Source organism: Mesoplodon bidens (assembly GCF_964165515.1).
Source record: "Mesoplodon bidens genome assembly, chromosome: 17".
NCBI lineage: Eukaryota > Metazoa > Chordata > Mammalia > Artiodactyla > Ziphiidae > Mesoplodon > Mesoplodon bidens.
Genome location: NC_138174.1, coordinates 67,493,133 through 67,518,225, shown reverse-complemented (window position 1 = coordinate 67,518,225; position 25,093 = coordinate 67,493,133). Strand labels below are relative to the sequence as shown.

Below are 25,093 nucleotides of genomic sequence, written 5' to 3'. Positions count from 1 at the left end.
CCTTGTCTTGTTCCTGACCTTAGCAGAAAAAACATTCAGTTTTATACCACTAAATATGATGTTAGCTGTGGATTTTTCGTAGATGGACTTCATTAGGTTGAGGAAGTTCCCTTCTATTTCTAATTGGTTTTGGGTGTTTTTTTTTTTTTTTTAAACTAGATTTATTTATTTATTTTGGCTGCACTGGGTCTTCGCTGTTGCATACAGGCTTTCTCTCTAGTTGTGGCGAGCGGAGGCTACTCTTCGTTGCGGAGCACGGGCTTCTCACTGCAGTAGCTTCTCTTGCTGTGGATCACGGGCTCTAGGCACACGGGCTTCAGTAGTTGTGGCACGTGGGCTCAGCAGTTGTGGCTTGCAGGCTCTAGAGTGGAGGCTCAGTAGTTGTGACGCACGGGCTTCACTGCTCCGCGGCACGTGGGGTCTTCCCGGACCAGGGCTCGAACCCGTGTCCCCTGTATTGGCAGGCGGATTCTTAACCACTGCACCACCAGGGAAATTCCTGGTTGAGTGTTTTTATCATGAAAGGCTGCTGGATTTTGCCAAACGTTTTTCCTGCATTTATTGAGATAATTCTGTGATTTTTCCCCTTTACGCTATTAACATGATTTATCACATTGATTGTTTTTTGGATGTTAAACCAACTGTGTATACGTAGGATAAAACTCACTTGGTTATGGCATATAATCGTTTTATATATTCATGAAGTTTGCTAATATTTTGTTGAGGATTTTTTGCATTAGTATATATGAGGGATATTGGTCTTCAGCTTTCTTTTAACATCTTTATCTGGATTTGGTATCATGGTAATACTGGCCATGGAGAATGAGTTGCAAATTTTATCCTTCTTTTCTATTTTTGGAAGAGTTTGTGAAAGATTAGTATTAATTTCTTTCTAAATACTTCACTGAATTCACCAGTGAAGCCATCTAATCCTGGGTTCTTCTTTCTGGGAAGTTTTGTGATGACTAATTCAATCTCTTTCAGGTCTATTCAGATTTTCTATTTCCTCTTGAGTTAGTGTCAGTAGCTTGCATCTTTCTCCAAATTTCTCCATTTTATCTAAGTTGGCATGCAATTGTTCACATTATTTCCTTATAATCCTTTTAATTTCTGTAAGGTCTGTATGTATAATCCCTATTTCATTACTGATTTTAGCTATTTGAGTCTCTTTCTCTCTTGGCCAGTCTACCTAAAAGTTTGTCATTTCTGCTGATCTTCCCAAGGACAAAATTCTGCTTTTACTGATCTCTTCTATTGCTGTTCTATTCTCTATTTCATTTATTTCCTCTCTGATCTTTAGTATTTTCTTCCCTCTGCTTGCTTTGGGTTTAGTTTGCTCTTCTTTTCCTATTTTCCTAAAGTGGAAGAAGAGGTGACTGATATGAGATCTTCTTTTTTAATATGTGTTTACAGCTCTAAATTTCCCTCTAACCACTGCTTTAGATGCATCCCTTAAGTTTTTGAATGTTCTGATCTTGTTTTAATTCATTTCAAAGTATTTTACAATTTCTTTGTGATTTCTTCTTCATTCTATTAGTTATTTAGGAGTGAATTATTTAATTTCCACAAATTTGTGAATTTCCAAAAATTTCCTTTTTTGTTGATTTCTAATTTCATTCAACTGTGGTTGGAGAACATCTGTAAGATTTCAATCTCATTGAATTTATCAAGGCTTGTTCTGTGGCCTAGCATATGACATGGTTTCTCTTGGAAAATGTTACCCATGTACTTGAGAAGTTGCATGTTCTCCAGTTGAATGTACTGTTCTAAATAGACAACTATTAGATCTATCTGGTTTATAGTGTTGTACAAGTCTTCTACTTCCTTGTTGATGATCGTATCTAGTTGTTCTGTCCATTATTGAAAGTGGAGTATTAAAGTCTCCAACTATTATTGTTGAATCGTTAATCTCTCCTTTCAGTTGCCTCAGTTTTGCTTCATATATTTGGGGATGGCATTATTGGGTAACATATATGCTCAAAATCGTTATAGCTTTCTCAAGGATTGACTGTTTTGTCATTATAAAATATCCCTCTGTCTCCAGTAACAATTTTTGTCTTAAAATTATGTTGACTGATATTAGTATTATTAATAATAATTATACTAGTATTACAAACATAGTATGTCTGATAACTCTCTCCTTTTACCTTCAGCCTACTGTGTCTTTGAGTCAAAGTATATCTATTGATGAAAGCATATAATTTGATCTTTTTTTTTTTAACATCTTTATTGGAATATAATTGCTTTACAATGGTGTGTTAGTTTCTGCTTTATAACAAAGTGAATCAGCTACTGATCTTGTTTTTTATCCCCTATACCAATATCTGCCCTTGACTGGGGTGCTTATTCTATTTATTGATACGTTAAATATACTTCCTCATTAAGCAGGATTTATTTTTTGCTTTTACATTTACTTTTTGCTTTCTATCTCACATCTTTTTTGTTCTTCTATTCCTCCATCACTGCCTTCTTTTGTTTAAATAGATATTTCCTAGTGTACCAATTTAATTCCCTTGATGGTTCATATACTATTTCAAAAGCTATTTTCTTAGTGGTTACCTTAGGGATTACAATTAGCACCTTATATTTAGCCACCATAGTTTGGATTAATGCTAACTTAATTGCAAAAGGATATAGAAAATTTGCTCCAATATAGCTTTGTTTTCTCTACCGTTTGTCTTCCTGTTGTCATACAAATTATATCTGTACATATTGTGTGCCTATCAACTTAGAATTATAATTACTGCATTATGCAGTTGTCTTTTAAATCAGATAGAAAACAAAAAGATATTACAAAGTAAAAATACATTTATATTGTCTTTTATATTTACTGGTGTAGTAACCTTTAACCAGTGCTCTTTTTTTTTTTTTGGAGGGTTTTCATTTTTGTTTTTAATGACTAATCTTCTTTTTGTCACTTGGTAACCAGTGCTCTTTTTAATTCACATGTATTTAACAGTTTCTGTTTAATGTCCTTTCATTTCACCCTGAAGAACTTCCTTTCGTATTTCTTGTTGGATAGGTCTGCTAGCATTGGATTCTCTTGGGTTTTGTTCAGAATGTCTTAATGTCTCCTTCATGTTTAAAAGATAGTTTTGCTGGATATAGCGTTCTTTATTGACATTCCTTTTTTTTTTTTTTTTAAATTCTTCAGCACTTTATATGTACCATCCCATTCTCTTCTGGACAACCTGGTGATGTCCAGAAGAGAATGGGAGCTCTTAACCTTATTGAGGATCTCGTTTACATGATGAGCCATTTTTCTCATGCTGCTTTTAACATTCTTTTTGGGTTTTGACAGTTTGACTATGCTGTGTGTAGGTGTAGATATCTTTGAGCTTATTCTACCTTGGAGCTTACTAAGCTTCTTGAATGTGCAGATTAATGTTTTCCATCAAATTTGGGATGTTTTCAGTCACGCTTTTTTTTTTTAAATAATTCTACAGCATTTCTATTGATTGACTGATTGATTGATTGGCTGTGTTGGGTCTTCCTTTCTGTGCGAGGGCCTTCTCTAGTTGTGGCGAGCGGGGGCCACTCTTGATCGCGGTGCGCGGGCCTCTCACTGTCACGGCCTCTCTTGTTGCGGAGCACAGGCTCCAGACACACCGGCTCAGCAGTTGTGGCTCACAGGCCTAGTTGCTCCGCGGCATGTGGGATCTTCCCAGACCAGGAACCCACGTCCCCTGCACCGGCCGGCAGACTCTCAACCACTGCGCCAACAGGGAAGCCCTCAGTCACACTTTCTTTAAATATTCTTTCTCCTCCTTTATCTTTCTTCTCTTCTGCTTCTGGGACTCTCAGCATGTATGTTGGTATATCTGATGGTGTCCTAAAGATCTCTGAGGCTCTGTTCATTTTTCTTCAGTTTTCTTTCTGTTCCTCACACTGGATAATCTCAATTGCTATGTCTTCAAATTTGCTGATTGCTTCTTCTGCCACTCAAATCTACTGTTGAGTTCCTCAGTGCATTTTTTCACTGTGGGCACTGTACTTTCATCTCTAGAATTTTTATTTGCTTTTAAACAAAATCATTTCTATCTTTTATTGATATTTTCTATTTGGTGAGATATGATTGCCCTACTTTCCCTTAATTCTTCATATCGGATTTCCTTCAGTTCTTTCAACATTTTTTTTTTTTTTTTGCAGTATGCAGGCCTCTAACTGTTGTGGCCACTCCCGTTGTGGAGCACAGGCTCAGCGGCCGTGGCTCACGGGCCTAGCTGCTCCGCGGCATGTGGGATCTTCCTGGACCAGGGCACAAACCCGTGTGCCCTGCAATCAGCAGGCAGACTCTCAACCACTGCGCCACCAGGGAAGCCCCTCCAACATGTTTTTAACAGGTTATTAAAGATCACTGTATAATAAGTACAACATTTGGGCCCGTCTCGGGCAGTTTCTATTGACTTTTTATCCTGTGAATGGGCCATACTTGCATGTTTCTTCACGTCTTGTAATTTTTTTTATTGAAAATGGGCCATTTAGATAATGTGGCACACCTGCAAATGATATTCTTGTCCCCTCACCAGGACAATCTGGACTTTTCTTCTAGCCGTCTTCAGAGTTGATAATTATCTGTTTAATGTCTACATATCACATTCTATTTTAAGCTTCCTAAAGGGCAGAAACTGTTTTATTATTACTCTAAGCCTAAGCATCTTATCACAAGGAGTGCTATTTGTTATCTTTGGAACAATCTAATAACTCTAATTCTAAAGGTAGAAAGTTATCATTGTAATACATATTCAGGAAATTACTCTAATGACAGAAAGTGACCTTTGTAAAGTAGATGATCAGGATATTGGTCATCTAAACCAATGTTATCTAGATTCAGGGCTGTTAGTTACATATGAACATTCAAGGTATGAAATTAGTCTGACACACTGAGAAAATAGAAATCCCAAAGAGCACGAAATCATAAACAACTTTTTAAAAGAAAATAATAGGCAGCTTAATTCTGAGTTTATCCTACAGATTAATGTGAAAACTTCAGTGATTGTAATAATGGAATATAAGGATACTTAAATAGCTACTATGCTAACATCTTTTAAAAATAACAATGTTTTCAAACAACATGGGTTACTAGTCTCTGCCTTTCCTTTTCTTACACATTTCTTTATATTTCTCAGAATATTCCAAATTTCATAAAATTTATTCACAGAACAAATTTTACTGAAACTATTATTTGGGATAAAGATGTAAAGGTAGCTCTGTAAGTAGAAATTCAAATCTATTCAAATCAAAGAATCAAGATGTAAACATAATGCATTTTCAATGTTCAGTAATACATAATACACACGCAGAAAAAAACATTTTACTGAAAAATCATGTAATGTCTTCAAAAGATATATTTCTCCATTTGCACCAATTCCATTACTCTTGCATTTTTACTTAACTCAAAATCTCTCTAAACCACCTTTAAAGCTTTTTTTGAAACAAGGCTGAACATAAATATACAAATATTCCTCCATTACCTACAGCAAATTGCCTTACACAGATCAGCTCACTTGGATTTTTAATAATAATTTTTGAATTACGTAAATTAATCATTTGACATTTTACTATGAATGCAGTGATAGTGTTGATTTAGTTTCAATTCCAAAATCAAGGATTTCATTATCCTATAAAACATATCCAGAGTTCAAAGTATTTAAGGGGGGTTAAACAAAATGCAAACATTTAATGCAATATTAAGCATGTGAAATAAAAACTTGATGGCCTAAAGAAAGCATGCTATGCTGTTACCCTGGTGACAGGTTAAAAAAGGGATTGTGAGCTGAATAGCTGTATGATATGAAATTAAAATGTTTCACATTGAACAATCCAAAATGAATTGGGAAAGGTTAGAGTAAAGGAGAGAGAAATCAATTCTCCAATGGCAATGGGTGAATGGGAAAGAAGTATGAATAGGATTTGCCAGTGGGGTGCAACAGCTGCCAAATATCCTGCAGCCAAAGAATTACAATAATACTGATGAAGTGTGCAAGAGCTTTTGGAATCATTGCAGGGAACAGAGAAATTCTCCTTCAATAATGAGGCTATTCAGTCTTCCATTCAGCTCTTATAGTAGAATTTTTAAAAAAAGAAAGAAAAATATTTTAAAATGTAATATTTAGCAAAAAGTGTGTAAATATGACATCCACTTAATATTTTGCGCTTAGTCTCAGATAGGTTTCTAAATCGTCCAAGACACAGTCATATTAAGTAACTGAAAATATTGCAACAGAGATATTAAAAAGTAAGGCTAGCGTAAAGGATGATGATTGAATTGACATTTTCTTCCCTCTTGGAGCTTTTAGGGGACTTATTTGCTTAAATGAAAGTAGATATTTCCAGAAGCACAGTATAGCTATGTATGTTCGTGAGCATACACCCAAAGTACTGTTGTTAATTATATACTTAGTTATCAGAACACCAATTTCATTGTCATAATGAAGTAGCTTATCTGAGAACATAAATGAAACAAGTATGATATAAAAGTTGTCATTTGTTGCCACAGATGGTATAAATGTGTTAATAATTTGATATGTCCTTTTAAATTCAGAAATACTTAAGTAAAAGAATCAATATGCACTGTCCACAGTACTTGCTCTTCCTTGGGAATTACTTTCACATGGCTATTTTTTTCTGTTTCTTTCCCCAGTTATATTTCATTGATTATGATCATATTTCAAAACCTTAAACTTTTATCATCTAACTGAAAACTTAATAATGGGTGAATGAATTATAAATCTAAAACCAGGAAACAACATTCTTTTTTAACAGCAGGGGAAAAAAAAAACACACAGATAATTGCATCTGTCAGGTAAAAATCAGTAAAAAATTGATTCTCCATTTTATCAGGAAGCCAGATGAGGAAAGAAAATACCATCCAAATGTATACACAATGACTGCAATTCAAGTGACTGTACTTTCCCATTATGCTACTGTGACTAAAAGAGTTAAACTGATGACAGGCTATGTAGCCAGTCAAGATACTAGATAATATATATGTTCTACTCAGTAAGAGCTCAAAGTGGTGGTTGTACACTGACTCCATACACCCAAAGTAATCCTCCACAAAAGAGAACGCTACATTTTTAAAAACCTTTCAGACTGAAGTCTTTTCATCAGTATTATCACAGGCCATAGTGAAGGTGTTCCATTTCCTAAGTCTTTAACTTCTGCTCAAATATCAAGAGAGAAAATAGAGGGTTTAAGTAGAAACCAGAAAGTAAAAGGGTCAGCCTCATGCAATCCCATTAGGATCAGAGCTGAAAAAGATTTCAGGAGGACTCATCCAATCCAACACTGCCATTTCTCAGAGGAGGAAACTGAAGTCAAAAGTTGAAGCATTTTGCACAAGGACTTTTACCACCTTGATACTCAGTAGTGGTGCTGGGACCAAAATCCTGACTCCTGACACTTTACTCGGTGCTGGTCCCACTACACCACACCAAATACTGTGACATTTCAGTGCCAGATGAAGGAGCCAAAAGAACCAAAGATGATACAATTTTCCTAGCCTGAATGACTGAATAGAAGGACTGCCATAAATAAAAGAAGCTACACAGAATTCTGTGTACATATCTACAGTGTTGAATAGACGTGGGGTGCACCATCACATTCTGCACTGCCAGGGACCACCAATATCACATAGCCTAATGCAAATTAATTCGCAGATTCATCACTGCTATATGAGCAAGATTTTCCATTGTATGTTAATTTTTTTTAAAGTACTAATGTTGCACAGTCCTGGAAAACCACTTTTCCAAAAACCAATACAGAGGAATGTGGACAACATAACAGTATGTAAAAAAAAAAAAGACACTCTTTCAAAGAGAATGGTCCATTTTCTGTAAAATCTAAATAATACATTAACTACATGTACATAAATATAGAAACCCTAAGAGTTGCCAGTACTTGCAGTCTCCAATTTCTCTCTTCCCATGTTTTCTTGAACCCTCATCAACTCAACTTTAACGACCACGTCCCACTCAACATGCCTGAAAACTGCTTGTCAAGGTCTCCTATGACCCCCACATTGAGAAATTCAATGGTCAATAGTCATTCTCGTATGTGACATATTTCAGTTGAACAGTCTTTTCTTCTCTTGGTTCTCTGAACTCCACCTCCGCCTACTTTTCTATCTATCTCCTCTGCCGTTCCTTCTCAGTCTCCTTTGCTGGATCTGCCTGATCTTCCTGACTTGTTAATGTGGGGTATCCCAGGGCAGGCCCAGGACCTCTGCTCCCAACTGGTCTCCCAGCTTCCGCTGTTACCCCTTTTGAGGCATTTACAGCAATGCAGGCACAATGATCTTGTTATTACATATGTCACATCAAGCTCTGCTTTGCTGAAGACCCTGCAAGGGCTCCCCGTTCCTAGAAGACCACCTAACACAACTCCATCTCTACTACTCTATGGCTTCCTCCCTCCTCTCAAATTGCATTTGCCTCCTTGCCATTTCTCAAACAGGCCAACATACTTGACCTCAGGTGCTTTTTACATTAGCTGTCTCCTCTGATTAGAAGGTCCTTCCTCCAGATATTCACATGACTCACTCCTTTCCTCCTTCAGGTCTTTAATCTAATGTGAACCTTCCCATCCTGCTAATCCATCCTGCCATCCACTTCCCTGCAATCCAAAGTAAAACTACAACTAGCCCACCATCCACCCCAGGATGTTCTATATCCCTTCCCTGTTTTGTTTTTCACCAAAGTATTTATCATCATTTGAGGTATTGCTACATCTGTTTTGTCTATCTTCTACTTAAATGTAAGCTCTATGGGGGCAGGATTTTTTTTTAATCATTTTGTTCCCTGCTAAATTCTCTAAATTTTCTAACTCAATTCTTATAATGATCAATAGGTAATTTTAAAAGACGTGATTATATTTAATACCCATATCTGACTTTCTTATTCAGTAAGGAATGGAAGGCTACATCTTTAATGTAAGAAGAAAGATTTCAAACCAATAGCTAATGTACCCGTTGATGTTGAAACACTCAAAGCATTCGAGTGACTCAGGAATAAAACGAGTATATATCATTGCCACTACCCTTGCAATAGAATCTTTGTCATCAGAGATTTTAGAAAACGAAAATTACGGAGGGACAACTAAAAGTTAGTGAGCATCATGTTAAGTATTTTATATCTCATTTGACATTGACAAACACTCTTTCTTTAAGAACTGCTGTTATCTCCATATTACAGGTGAGGAAACTAAGTCCAAGAGAGGCAAAATAATTTATCCTAAAATAGTAGCTAGGGATCAGCAAAACCAGGGAGAAATCCAAGCCTCTGGAACAAAAGCCTGTGCCCTTAAACATGAAACTATACTGGTAGTTCTAGCCAGTAGAACACGACAAGAAAAATAAATACTGGGTTGGCCAAAAAGTTCGCTCAGGTTTTTCCATAAGCTCTTATGGAAAAACCCGAACAAACTTTTTCGCCAACCCAATATCACATCTCGTACAAAGGCAGGCAGGGAGTTATTATTAGAAAATGGACTGGTCACTTTCGTTGATTCCTCAACATCTATTTCACACCAGAAAATGAGTCCCAGACAACCACGACAATCCAATTCCCTTTGCAGCGACTGGTTTAGGAATGGGATGAGCTCTCTCTGGTCAATGAGAACTGAGAAGCAGCTGGTTGGGTAACACTTGGGAGAGATTTCCTCACTTCTTAGGGACAGACACAGTCTGGATTTGACTCCTGAAACTTCTACAGCTATCCTGCTACCACAGCCTTATGATAAAGCACAGAAGAAAGCAAGGCTAAGGAGCTGCAGAGAAGCAGCATCAGCAGATGCACTTCCTGAGCCCTGTCCTTTCCGTTCTCTGAGCCTCCTGTTCAACAAAGGTGTGTCAGTTTGAATAAGGGTTTCTGTTACTTGTACCCAAAAGCACCCCAAGTGATTCAGGAGGTTTTACGATTGCCCTTTTTGAAATCAAGTAATAAGTTATTACAGTGGCACAGGTGGACCTGAACCAGAGTAAAGTAAGAGGAGGGTCGGAGATCAGAAAGGTGAATCCTGACCAGTGAACAACAGTTGGATCTAAGGAAAACAGGCATTTTGACCAAAACTAAATGAAAGATTACTGAAAGAAACTCAATTTTTTTCTTTACTAGATTTTCCTCCAATCATTAGCAGTTAGTGAAACAAATTATTATACCAAACCACAATGCCAACAAAATAATTTTAGCTTCAAATAACATGAAGCAGTTGTTTAACACAACTTTTAATGATTCATTTCTGTCAATAAAAGTGTTTAGGAACAGAATGATTACAAAGAAAAATAACTCCATGCTAAGACAGTATGTATTTATGTAAAAACTTAATTCACTTCATTTACAGTCAAAGAAAAATTGTTATTGTTTCTGACATTAACTGTTCTCTTTTTCTAAAATACACTATCTTTTTACTATCCAAATACTATGGGTACATATTATTAAAGTTTTTTCCAAGTCATAAATGATGAAAGTGTAAAACCCATGGAGAAATTGGGAAAATAAGACCAGCAGCCAAAACAAGCAGCACAAAGGAAGTGCTGCAGGCTACTGGGTTGGGAAGCAGAACGGTACATGAGCACACCCATGACACAGCAATATGCAGCCACACCCGGAGGCTGACTTTGGACTCCATTCCCCAGGCAATAATGAAAACACGACTGTGAAGCCAAAATGTGAAGAGCTAACCACTTTACACCATTTCTGGTGTCAGGGACCTCTTCAGCAAATAAGCAAAAATAGCTTCGGTTCACTTGTGCCTAAACAAGATTACGCTTTGTCGAAAAAGACCAGTATATTTTGCTAAACGTTATAGGTCTCTGGTGGTAGCAACTTTACGGTAAACTGGCCTACTAGATAAACGATAAGTTCAATAGAAAATAAATGTACCAAAAATAAAATAATTGTTTGTTATATAGGTAATACGTGCACAATTATCTACATAACTGAACTTCTGGCCGACATATTTTATGAATCTAACTTCTTCCCAAGTTCTAAAGGGTAATGAATTCAACAGTAATATACGAGGAGGGGGATTCTAGGAAGATGACAGAATAGGAAGCACCAAGAATCTCTCTCCCCACCTAGACAACAGTCACACTGGCAGAATCTGTCTGATATAACTCTTGTGGAACCTTCAGAAGAAGGCTTGGGGGTAACTGTGTTAACTTGTGGTCAACTTCAGCTTTAGCACAGCAGCAGATCCCCATCCCCCACTCCTAGCCTCCTGGGCGCAACTGTGGGTGTGTTCACTGGAGCAGCCTGCACACAGCTTGTGGAAGCCAGGGTGGGCAGAACAGAACCCTGTCCTCCAAATACTAAGGATCTGTGCTCCGACTGCTAACTGCTGCTTCTGATCACAAAGGTGCAGACAGAAAGGCAGGCAGCCAGCTACTGCACCTCCCTCACTGCTGCAAGCCCCTCCCCCTCTGACCTGAGTGACTTCCAGGAGATTTAAGGGTCTAGTGCTTCCCTAACCGCCCTCCCACCTTCATTTCCCCCACCCCCTTTCAGGAGCTAGGCCTTAAAGGCTAAGACATTCAAAAACAACTGCATATACAAGGAAAATTGGAAAGTGACTGCACATGCCCAGGGAAAGTCTAGGAAAAGACCAGAAAACACCTTAAGTTTACACCTCAGACTGATCATTGGCACAGAGGCAGCCTATGATAATCAGAAAAACAAAAATGATAAACAAAGACAGTAACATAAACCACTAAACCCTGGGGAAGGAGGAGAATCTGATTTCCAAAGTTACCACATCATTGGGCTTCCCTGGTGGCGCAGTGGTTGAGAGTCCGCCTGCTGGTGCAGGTGACATGGGTTCGTGCCCCGGTCCGGGAAGATCCCACATGCTGCGGAGCGGCTAGGCCCGTGAGCCATGGCCGCTGAGCCTGTGCGTCCGGAGCCTGTGCTCCACAGCGGGAGAGGCCACAACAGTGAGAGGCCCGTGTACCGCAAAAAAAAAAAAAAACAAAGTTACCACATCATTGGATTGAAATGTCCGGTGTTCAACCAAAAATTCGGAAGTCATACAAATAAACAAGAAAGTATGGCCTACTCAAAGGAAAAAAAAAAATCAACAGAACATATCCCTGAAAAAGACCTAATGGCAGATATATCAGACAAAGACTTTAAAACAACTATCTTAAAGATGCTAAAAGAACTAAAGGAAGATGTGGAGAAAGTCAAGAAAACAATGTGTAAACAAAATAAAAATATCAATAAAAAGACAGAAAACCTAAAAAGAAATGAAATTCTGGAGCTGAAAAGCACAATAATTGAAATGAAAAACTCACTAGAGTAATTCAAAGGCAGATCTGACCAGACAGAAGGAAAAAATCAGTCAACATGAAGACAGGACAATAGAATTATCAAGTCTGAAAAACAGAAAGAAAAAAGATCAAAGTAAAGTGAACAGAGCCTAAGGGTCCTGTGGGGATACCATCAAGTAGACCAATGTATACATCATGAAAGTCCCAGAAGGAGAAAGAGAAAGGGGCAAAGAGGATATTTGAAGAAATAACAACCAAAAACTTCCCAAATCTGATGATAGACATGAACATAAACATTCAAAAAGCTCAACAAACTCCAGATAAGATGAACTCAAAGACCCACACCAAGACACATAGTCAAACCTTCAAAAGCTGAAGACAGAATCTTGAAAGAGAGGAACGAATTTTCAAGTACAAATAAGATTATCAGCAGATTTCTCATCAGAAACTCTGCAGGCCAGAGGCAGTGGGCTGATATATTCAAAGTGCTAAAAGAAAAAAAAAAACATCAACCAAGAATCCTAAATCCAGCAAAAACGTCCTTCAAAACTGAGGCAGAAGTTAACACCTTCCCAGATAAACAAAAGCTGAAGGAGTTTGTGACTAGACCTGCCCTACAAAAAATGCTAAAGGAAGTCCAGCAGGGTGGAATGAAAGGACACTAGACAGTACTAAGAAACCACATGAAGAAATAAGTATCTCAGTAAAGACAAATACATGGACAATCATAAAAGCTAGTATTATTGTAACAATAGCTTGTAACTCCACTTTTTGTTCTCTATATGATTTAAGGATCTAATGCATTTTAAAAATTATTAAAGTGAAAGCTAGTATCATCTTAACTTTGTTTTGTTTTCTACATAATTTAAGAGACTAATGCATTTAAAATAATTATTGGTTTATAGTTTTGGACACAGACTGTATAAAGGTGTAATTCTGTGATGTCAACACCTGCACCCAGGCAATCGCTGATCTTTTTTCTGTCTTTTATACTTCCATCCTTCCTAGAAATTCCAAATAAATGAAACTGTACATTATATAGTCTTCTCTAACTGGTTTCTTCCTCTTAGCATGATTTTCTTTTTAGGTTTATGCATGTATCAGTACTGCATTTCTTTTTATTGCTAAATAGTATTCCATTGTATGGATATACCACATTTATTTTTCTACTCACCACTTGATGTACACTATTCTCCCAGGTGTGTGGTGGTGTACCACTGTGATTTTAGTTTGTATTTTTCTAATGATTAATGATGTTAAACATATTTTCATGGACTTATTTGCCATTCATATAACTTCTTTGTAAAAGAGGCCATGCCAAATCTTCTATTTTTTTTTAATTCAGTTGTTTGGCTCATTTTTTAGCTGTAAGAATTATTTATACATTATAGATTCAAGTCCTTTATTGGACATGTATCTCTGAATACATTCTGTTTTATAATATTCTTGATGGTGTTTTTAAGAGCAGTTATTTTGCATATATTTTAAATTCACTATAATAGAAATTTTAAATGTGCTTTCAAAGACTAGTGAATAAAGAGAAGAAATAGTCACAATATAATATGAAATTTTAAGAAGTAAAATTCAAATGACATTTCCAGTATGACTCTAATTATGTAGACTATATACACTACAAGTATGGATATGTATAAACATACACACATATACACTTGGAAAGGAATATATTAAAATATTAAAAGTGGTTATTGTGGGATTACAGGAAATTTTTATCCTTTTATTTTTTTAATTTATTTTTTCTTCTTTTATTTTTTAAAACTTCTTCAGATTCTTACCAATGTTAAGTCAGCACTCTCTGAAAATAACTAGAATACACTGCTTAAAGATCAAACCAGTTCATCATTAGCTATACTCAGGACTTGTGAAATAGTCAAGATCCAAGTAATACCTGAAGCTAAAGGAATAAAGATATGAATATTGTATTTACCAAAAAAATAATAAAAATATTATTCATACAAGGTATGATTCTGGCTTTAAAGCAAAAGCTTAGATCTCTCCTACACACACATCACTCCAAAACAGCACAGTCCAACAAAGCTTGACAGAAATACAACAGCGATGATGGAAAGGTTCTTTCTGTTACCTGATACAGTAGCCACTGACCACGGTACAGTAGTGGCTATGGAGCACTGCAACTGTGGGTAGTGACTATACTGACACTGACATTGACATGTGACTGAGAAACTGAGTTTTTAATTTAATTTTAATTCAAATAGGCACACATGGCTAGTGGCTTCCACACTGGGGAGCACGACTTTAGGGGGAAAACAAACGAACCAACCAGATTCCTGGCTCTACTGACCATTTTCCTCCTCCTTCCATTCATTCAGTAATTTACAGAAATTCAATATCCTCTCATCTCTCCCTAGACAGTCACCAAATTAACTTCAAAAAAAGATCGTACATTAAGCTTTTTGTACTTTCCCTTGAGGATAAGAACAAATGAAAAGTACTGGTTACTTGGGATTCGTCCCAAGTTCACAAGAATGGTTCAACATATGCAAATCAATCAATGTGATACACCACATAAAAAAAAGACAAAAAACACGTGATCATCTCAATAGATACAGAAAAAGCATTTGACAAAATTCAACATTCATTCATGATAAAAACTCTTACCAAAATGGGTAGAGATGGAACATATCTCAACATAATAAAAGCTATTTATGACAAACCCACAGCCAATATAGTACTCAATGGTGAAAAGCTTAAGGCGTTCCCACTAAAATCTGGAATAAGACAAGGATGCCCACTCTCGCCTCTTCTATTCAACATAGAATCGGAAGCCCTAGCCACAGCAATCAGACAAGAAAAAGAAACAGAACGTATCCAAATTGGAAGGGAAGAGGTAACACTGTCATTATATGCAGATGACATGATACTATTATAAATATAGGAAACCCTAAAGACTCCACACAAAAACTACTAGAACTGATAAACGAATTCAGCAAGGAAACAGGATACAAAATTAACATACAGAAATCGGTTGCATGTCTTTACACTAACAATGAAATGTCAGAAGGGGAATGTAAAAAAACAGTATCTTTTAAAAATCACACTCCCCAAAATAAAATGCTTAGGAATAAACCTGACCAAGGAGGTGAAAGACTTATACACTGAGAACTATAAAACATTAATAAAGTAAACTGAAGATGAATCAAAGAAATGGAAAGATATCCCAGGACCTTGAATTGGAAGAATTAATATTGTTAAAATGGCCATACTACCCAAAGCAATCTACAGATCTAATGGGATCCCTATCAAATTACCCATGATATTTTTCACAGAATTAGAACAAATAATCCTAAAATTTATATGGAACCATAAAAGACCCAGAGAATTGCCAAAGCAATCCTGAAGAAAAACAAAGCAGGAGGCATAACCCTCCCAGACTTCAGACACTACTACGAAAGCTACAGTAATCAAAATGGTGTGGTATTGGCACAAAAACAGACATATGGATCAACAGAACAGAATAGAGAGCCCAGAAATAAACCCACACACCTACAGCCAATTAATCTTTGACAAAGAAGGCAAGAATATACAATGGAAAAAAGAAGAACCTTCAGCCAGTGGTGTCGGGAAAGTTGGACAGCCGCATGTAAATCAATGAAGTTAGAACACACCCTCACACCATACACAAAAATAAACTCAAAATGGCTTAAGGACTTAAACATAAGACATGACACCACAAAACTCCTAGAAGAGATCACAGGCAAAACATTCTCTGACATAAATCATAGCAATGTTTTCTTAGGTCAGTCTCCTAAGGCAATAGAAATAAAAACAGAAATAAAAAATGGGACCTAATCAAACTTACAAGTTTTTGCACAGCAAAGGAAACCATAAACAAAACGAAAAGACAACCTACAGAATGGGAGAAGATGTCTACAAACTATGCGAGCGACAAGGGCTTAATTTCCAAAATATACAAACAGCTCATACAGCTCAACAACAACAACAACAACAAACAACCCAATCGAAAAATGAGAAGACCTAAATAGACATTTCTCCAAAGAAGAAATACAGACGGCCAATAAGCACAGAAAAAGATGTTCGATGTCACTAATTATTAGAGAAATGCAAATCAAAACTACAATGAGGTAGCACCTCACACCGGTCAGAATGGCCATCCATCGTTAAAAAGTCTACAAATAACAAATAATGGAGAGGGTGTGGAGAAAAGGGAACCCTCCTACACTGTTGGTGGGAATGTAAGTTGGTGCAGCGGTTATGGAAAACAGTATGGAGGTTCCACAGAAAACTAACAACAGAATTACCATATGATCCAGCAATCTCACTCCTAGGCATATATCCACACAAAACTCTTATTCAAAAAGATACATGCTCCCTCCCCTATATTCATAGCAGCACTATTCACAATAGCCAAGACATGGAAACAAGCTAGATGTCCATTGACAGATGAACAGATAGATGCAGATGTGCAGCAACTTGGATGCAACTAGAGATGATCACACTAAGTGAAGTAAGTCAGAAAAAGAGAGACAAATACCATATGGTATCACTTATATGTGGAATCTAAAATAGGACACAAATGAACCTACTTATGAAACAGAAACAGACTCATAAACATAAAGAACAGACTTGTGGTTGCCAAGGGGGAGGGGGCTGGGGAGGGATGGAGTGGAAGGTTGGGGTGAGCAGGTGTAAGCTTTTATATACAGGATGGATAAACAACAAGGTCCTACTCTATAGCACAGGGAACTGTAGTCAATATGCTATGATGCAGAAGAACATTTAAAACAAGAATGTATATATATGTGTAACTAAATCACTTTGCGGTACCGCAGAAATTATCACAACATTGTACATCAACTATACTCCAATAAAAACTTTAAAAAAGAGAAGTTCCGGTTACTCAGATTTTCTGAGTAAAACCACATTAGCCACGCATATATAGCCTAAGACCAATTTAGTTTTCCTTCTACCTAATTCTTCAGGAGTAACCTGAGTTTCTGATCTGTGCTCTTCAGAGCTGCTCGGTCATCTGCCACCTTTTTTCTAATCTTTATTCTTCCTCTTGAGGAAAAGTCAAAAGAAAGGAAAAGGACTTGACGTAACACAATTTTATCAACTGCCTCTCTAGCAAGTAATGGACTATACTTGCTAAGTAGGATTACTCTAGCAAATGCACAGACATTCATAATAAATAATCCTGTCACTCAGAAGCATGAATGTCACAATGATTTTTGTACTTGCCCGGGTATAAAGCATGTTTTCCCTTTTGCTTAGGTTATTAGGAAGCTAAAAGGTACACTTAGGGCTCACACATAACTAACTCAACCTGTTGTTAATTCTTTCTTATAGCTTATAAACAAGTTTCTTATATACATATTTTTAACTGTTCAGGTTATTTCCTGAAGTTTAGTACTATAACACTTCTCAAAACATTTTTCCAGTAAGAAAACAAAAGTAATAAATACAAATTACTTGAACAGATTTCCTATAAGGTTTCAGGGTACTTTCTCCAATAATGTCCAATTTTTTCTGCTCATTTATTCTGTTTTAAATGATCTCACATACCTTGAATTTTCACCTTCTTGAAAATGATGTGCTCTTAATTGGGATGCCACAAACAAGGATGAAGCTATTGCCAGTAACTGGTTTCTCTCAGTCTCTGTTAACTGGTGTCCTGAGGGAAATCAATCAATCAATCAATCACATGCATAATGCTAACATCTATGCTTCTATATTATAGAGTTATTAGTCATTCAAACAAGTATTTTATCAAGCATCTCTTATGGAGCTAGTCTTGTACCAGACACTGGGCTGTGCCAGAGGGAAAGGAGGGAGCGAGATGGTTCAAATAAAACAAAGACCCCTGCTCACTGCAAGTTTATAGTCCAATTTGGGAAAGAAGATATTAAACAGATGCACAGAACAAAACCATTGCAAATAAGAAAACTACTCACAGAGATCTCTAGGAAAAACTTAGGGCTCCTCATATCTGCTTCTCCTTATCACTCCCCACCCCAAATTTTACTTCTAAGGAGAGAGAGGATAAAATGAGGAAAAGGAGTGTTGCCGGTCAAGGACAGTGGCTGGGCCATGTTTTCTAACATGAAGGACTAAAAGAAAATAAATACGTGATTCTCTTGCCTCTATACTTACAGTCAGGGTTTGAATCCCAGTCAATCAACCAACCAACAAAGCGATTTCTCTCTCCCTCTTTAATTCACTCTTCTTACCGTAATACAGCTGGACCTGGGGGCAGTGGTCTAGCCTGACAAGCCCGGGGAAGACTCCCTGGTCTGGCTGAGTGTGGTGCAGCGGGGAAATCTGCTCTATGTGCATGATAATTCCTCAAGAAGTGGGTGAGTCAAGGCGGAACTGGATACTCCAGGGTCTGCCAGCAAACACATCCCCTTGAGTGCTGTGTAATCTCACCACAACTTCTAACACTGTCTATTTACCACCATGCTATACACAGATAATAGAGTTCATCAGATGGTACAGTACAGGCAACTGGAGTGCTGGATCATCAGCACGAAGATGCTACTTGTACAATTCGAAAAAGAAAAATCGATCAGGTAGTTATTTAAGTTTATCGGAAAGAAATGAAGTAATTTCAACACTGTGTCTTAAAAAATTATTCAGAACAGAAATAAGACTAAAAATATTCACAACTAGAATATAAAGACTTTCCAGATCGGCAGCACATTTTTCTACGGGGAGGCGTTCTGCGAAAATGAAAGGTGTTGTTTCATGACACTGAAGGGGAAGGAAAGCCCCAGTAACCCATTCTTCGAGACAAACCGAGGAGCACCATAAACTATAACACCAATGTGGGACGTCTCGTTGGTCTGGGAATTCAGTGACAGAACCCTCAATGGCCTAAGAAACCACATTCCTACAGGCTTTGAAAAGTTCCTAATCATCCCCAACACTTAAGCAGTGATGGAAACATTCCATATGCTTCCATAATGAACTACCCTACATGAGGATTACAGAAATTTGGTCTCAGTCTTCTCAAAAACATACCATCTACACAAGAGCGGTTCTCAAAGTATGGCCTGGGGATTACTGGGAGTCCCCAAGAGCCCTTCGGGGGTTCTGCAAGGTCAAAACTATTTTCGTAATAATGCTAAGATTTATTTGCTTTTTCACCTCTCCGTTTTTCAGGAGTATATTGTGGAGGTTCCCTGATCCAAGAGATATGACCTGTGATGACATCATTACTCTGATGTCAACATATAATGGATCTACTATTGTTACTCTGAAAATGAATTAATAATTATTTTTAAAGTTCCTAAGTTTTAATTGACAACATAGCAAGTAAATAACCACAAAAGCTCTTTGGGGGATAAAAAGCACCAGTGCCTCTCAAACCTCACTGTGCATCAGAATCGCCTGGATTAAAGCACAGATTCCAGAGCTCCACCTGCAGAGAATGACAGGTAGTAAGTCTGAGGTGGGGCCCAGTAATTTGCATTTCCAAGAAGCTCCAGAGTGCTGCTGAAGCCACATGTCTACAGATCTCACTGTGAACAGAAGTGGTTTAGACTCATGTTTATCAAACTGTGAAATACAAACCACTTAGTAGCTCATGAAACCAGTTCGGTGGGTCAGACCAGCAAAACAAGTTATGAGAGCACTTTGCTCACACTATTTTTCACGAGTGTGTGTATCCTAAGTCATGCTGTAAAATATATTTACTCCAGTGGTTCACAAAGTTGTTACTTCTCTAGACACATCTGCACATCATGTATCGCCAACAGAAAAAAAGGCAAAATGTGGGAATCCTTTAAACTGTAAGATGATAATTCCGTGTTTCATTTGTCTAACAAATTATTAGATGTACTGACTCAGACAATATTAAGGAGAATCCCAAATAAAATCGAACATCATCACATCTCACAGGCAAATTGATACAATACATAGCAACTTTAACCCTTTTACTGATACTGGAACAGATTCTCCAATTTTACCAATGGCTAATTCTCAATAAATTTGTCTGATGTAAGCGTGCTAAAGATTTCTTGTCTTCTACAATTGAACTAAATTTGTTTCGACAATTTTTTAAAGAATCTCAGGTAATTTTAATAGGGAAGTACTGCAAATATCGTCTACTCTATATCCTCCATGCAGTGTGGGTGGTCTCTTCTACTGCAATGTTGGACAGATCGCTATATATGACCTACAGAACCCCTACAATATAGGAAAATGAAAAGTTCTTACAAGGATTTCTAAATCATTAGCCAGTTACTTCTCATACTGCGTTACACTGTTTCTTTGTGACTTCCACCCATCCATCTGACTTTTCCAACCTAAAGTAACACTGAATAATTCTATTCCCTCTTACACTTGTACAACACCAATCTAGACTGCAGTTACACATCCTGAAACTCGTTAAATAAAAGAACTATTATATCCGGACCACTCCTGGGGTACTCTGGCCATGTCAAAAGAGGGGTATTCAGGTCCAAAAAGGCAAGGCATCAGAGATTCTATCATAACCAAGGATCTCTTATCCTTTATATTGTACTTTTTAGATGTAGAGGCTTTGCAGTATGTTTTAATATACGGAAGCCAATTTTCCTCTTTACTTTTCATAATCTTCTTGGCTGTTCTTGGAAATCTATGATTACATATAAGCTTTTAAATTGCTTATGTAGTAAGCCTTGTGAATCTAACTGGAATTACATAAAATCTGTGTATTAATCTGGGAAAGACTGGCACTCATATATACTGAGTCCCCCCCAAAAAAATAACTGATTTTTCCCCCATGTTTTCAGATTGTGTTTCTTGCTCCTTGACAAGATTTTATAGTTGTCTCCATATAGGTTCTATGTCTTTCCTATTAAATTTTCTCTACAGTCTTACAAGATATTACAGTTAATAAGAAAAGCTTTGGTTTTTTCCCTTTTCATTTCAAGCTAGCTTTCACACAAAAAAAGAGTCACTGACTTGGCATATTTTTCTTGTTGCATTCAGCCACCTTGCCAAATTTGCTTATTAAGTCTAGAAGTTTTTAGTAGGATCTTCTGGGTTTTCTAGGAATATAATCATGTCTGGGGAAAAAAAAGACTTCATCTCTTCTTTTAAAAATATTTACACCAACTACTTCCTTTTTTCCCTCTTTATCCTCTAAAACAATATTTAATAATAATGGTAATTTTATAGTAGACCTCATTTTGTTCCTGATTTTAAGGGAAATGATTTTAGCATTTCATCATGCAAAATGAAGCTTTTTATTAGTTTTCAGTAAGTAGCCTTTTAATCAAATTTAATCAGTTTACTTTTTGTTTTATTAGAAATGGGCTATTAGAAAAGAGTTTCATTAGAAATGGCTACTGAATTTTTATCAAATACCTTTTTTATAAGCCATCAGGAGTTTTGATTTTATTTTAACTGCAATGGATACCCATTAACAGAGGTGGGTTTTTTTTAACTTTGAGGTATAATTTGCATATAATAAATGCATCCATTTTAAGTGTACAGTTCAGTGAATTTTGACAAATGTATATGCCCACATAAACACCACAATCTATACAGAATTTTCCATCACCCTAAAATGTTCCCTCGCACCTCTTCCCAGTCAACATCCCTGTCTCTGCTTTCCCTCTGTGGCCCCAGGTTACCAGATTGTTTTCTGGTTTCATAAAAATGGAGTCAGATAGTAAGTGTTCCCTTGTGCCTGACTTCTTTTGCATATAATATTTCTGGGATTCATCCATGCTGTTGAATGACTCAGTAGTCTGTTCCACGTTAATGCTGAGTAGTTCTCCACAGCATGGGCATACCGCCGTTTGTTTAGCCATTCACTCACTGAGGGCTTCCAAAGTAAGGGAGAAGCTTTGATTTGGTTCTAAAAGTTAACCTTAGCTGCTGAATGAAGAGTACATTGGAATGTGCAAAGGCAGCAGGAAGGAGGCCAATGAAGAGGCTCTTCTGAGTCCAGGCAAAAGTACGGCAGCCCAGGCTAGCTTGGTGTTGAGTCAGTCACTCTTGCATTCAATTTCTGCTCCAGGCGAGTAAGTTGAGGCGCGCGCACTTCATTCATGTTTCTGAGCAGGGTCTCACCTGTTGAACACTGCAGAGTTGCCAGGAGGGGAGCTGAGAATGCACGCTGCCTGCTAACTCACTGCAATGTAAGTCCTGTGAGGGCAGCAAGTCCTTTTGCTGACAAATCCTAAGCATCTAGAAGTTTGGGACCTAAATGAGTGTATTTAAATTCTTCCTGTCCTTTTGTCAAGTGTGAATGTAAACTAAGAGAGCTGTACAATTCGACACCTGTTTTTCACCTCTCTGCCAACCCTGGTTGGGAAGACTCACGGGCATGACTCTGGGAGTCTGCAGCAGGCAGAAGAGGTTGAGACCCTCCAGCCTTGCACACACGACAGATGCAGCCCCAAGCGCTCTCGCAGCTGAGGTCTTCAGCAGGTGAAGGTCTAAGGTTTCTCAAACCCACCTCTTGAGAGCATTAAAGCTTAAAACCCCTTCTGCAATGTCAGCGAGTCAGGGAGCAGGGGCTCTCTGGTGAAGACATGGCTGGAAAAAGGTGTGTCTCTTGGTTTTAGAAAGCCTTTGGCTTTTTAAAAATAATTTTACCTCTAGAGCTTAGACTACTGCCTTTGATGTAGTGGGTTCAGCAAATATTTGCAACTGAAAGGAGAACACCTTCCTCACAATTAACGCTCACCTTCTTAACCTTTCGGGGGGACAATTTCAAACAAAGCCCGAAGCCCTAAACGATGTCTATGGTCTCCACTCCAGTGGTTACTGGAGGCCAACTCCCTGCGGCAGCACCTCTGTGATGTGCCTCTGTAAACCTCACGCTATTACCCACCTTCATTTGCATGACCCAGTTTCTAAGAAGCCAGACCTGTGTTCTCCTAAGTGGTTTTAGTGCTATTGTCTATTTTTAATACTCATTTGGTGGTTCCTTTAAAATCTAGTGTACTATGAAACATTTTTGATAGGTGTCCTGATACTGATCCATGCATGTTCTCTCTTTGTGGAATGCAGCTTTGTTGACCATTGACTTCATGGGTAGGGGAATCTGGTGGGATCATTTTGTTGGGGGAATCTTTGGGTAATCTCTCTAAGGCCTGCTTAGATTTCTCAGAGAAAGATATTCTGCTATTGTGCCTGTGCCTGTCTGCCTGCCAGCACTCTGGGAACCAAGTGGAGAACAGGGCTGGGAGCAGAAGGTGTCACCACATTATGTCCATATTCACTTGATCCTCCGCCAACTCTGCCTGGTATCGCTCAGTACAAAGACTGTTTTGTTCTCTACAGGGAAGAACCTCCAAGCTTTTGCCAGGGTGGAGGAGACAGTGTCACCCTGCTTTGAAGAATGAGGAAGGTGATATGGAGAAAATCTTCCAGAGATTTTAGACCAATAATGCCTCCTTTGGGAGTTTTCCAAGTTACTGGAATTAATAATTACTGAGACTTCTGAAGGGTTCCACAGTGACAAAGAGCTACTTCTCAGTTTTTCATATTGTCAGCTTAGGATTCAACATTTTTAGGTTGCTAAGTCACTTAAGAATCACCCTTCAGCTTTACATTTTCTAAAATCATCTCTCTTTTTTCCTTGTGGGCTTGTGTCTTTAAAAAACTCAATTTAGGGAGTTCTGGGATGAGGAAAAAGGTGTATATTTAAGCTATCATCTTAACCACAAATTGGTTAAAGTATTTTCTTCAGTAATTTCCTCAAAAAAGGTATATGTGATGGTACATCTCTGAACTTGTATTTTAAAATCTCTCTTTTCACATTGACACATGAGGGATATCTTAGTTGGGTATAGTACTCTTGGAACAAGTTCTTTCTTATGGAACAGATACTCAGTTTAAGGTTTTCTAATCTCCAGTTTATAGAGCCTGAAGATGATTTCATTCTACATTCTTTGCATATAACTTTTTTCTTTCTAGAAGCTTTAAAAAGTTTTTTGTTCTTGATAAGCCTAGAATAGTTATTCTTTTTCATTAATCCTGTCTGAAACTCAGTGAGTCTTTCCAACATCTCAAGTCTTTCTTAAGAACAGTGGAAAAAAAAATCTCCCTTATTATTTCTTTTAAAGTTAACCTTTCCTTGTTGATTTCATTTCATGAAACTCTTACTATTTACACATACAATCTCTTGGCACTTCTCTCTACATCTCTCATCATTTCGCACATTTCATTCTACCTTTCTGCTACATTTTTTTTTTCTGCTACATATTTTGAGATACTTCTTCCATGTATTTTTTTGGGTCACTATAATTTTGTTCTTAGCAGTCCTTTCACTTTGCTGAGATGTTTCATTTCTAAAACTCACAGTTTTTTGTACTCCTCTAATACCTTTAAGTGTTCTCACAATTTTTCAGTCAGCGCAGTCATCTCTCTCCCATACCTGCAGGTCTAAAACTGAATACTTCCTGTCTTCAGGGATTCTTCCAGGTCTCCCTCCCTAGATAGGTAATCTTCTTCCTTTGTATGCAAATGACTCTGTTTGCTCCCAATAGTCAGGTCAAAGTATAGGCAGGGGTTTGCTGGTAAATGTTTAATAACCAACTGGGGTGTGAAGGAAGAAGTGTGGTAGTGTGCAGCATCTGCCAATTTCCTTACTGTAAGTACTTGCTCCAAGGCTGATTTCAAACCACCAACATCACATCAAAGAAGATGGATTAGGAAGGGATACCCACAGTGGCTCTCCTGAGGCAGTATGACAGCCCCTGCACCTACAGAAGAGAGTCCTTGGAGAGGTGTTTCAATAGTCTACACCACCTCGTCCTTGAAGCCATCCTTGATTCCCCAAATTGCAACTAGTTTCTTTTTTCTCCGCTCCAAGATACTTTGCTT

General features: G+C 37.6%; 1 protein-coding gene across 2 annotated transcripts in view; it reads right to left on the bottom strand.

The window, feature by feature from the left end:
• The window catches only part of PCCA (propionyl-CoA carboxylase subunit alpha), a 359,511-nt gene that overhangs the window by 149,425 nt on the left and 184,993 nt on the right, over positions 1-25,093 (bottom strand). For both annotated transcript variants that reach the window (XM_081214648.1, XM_081214649.1), the window contains one exon: positions 17,831-17,939. In XM_081214648.1, the coding sequence (XP_081070774.1) occupies positions 17,831-17,939 (109 nt within the window). The remainder of the gene's footprint in view (positions 1-17,830; positions 17,940-25,093) is intronic.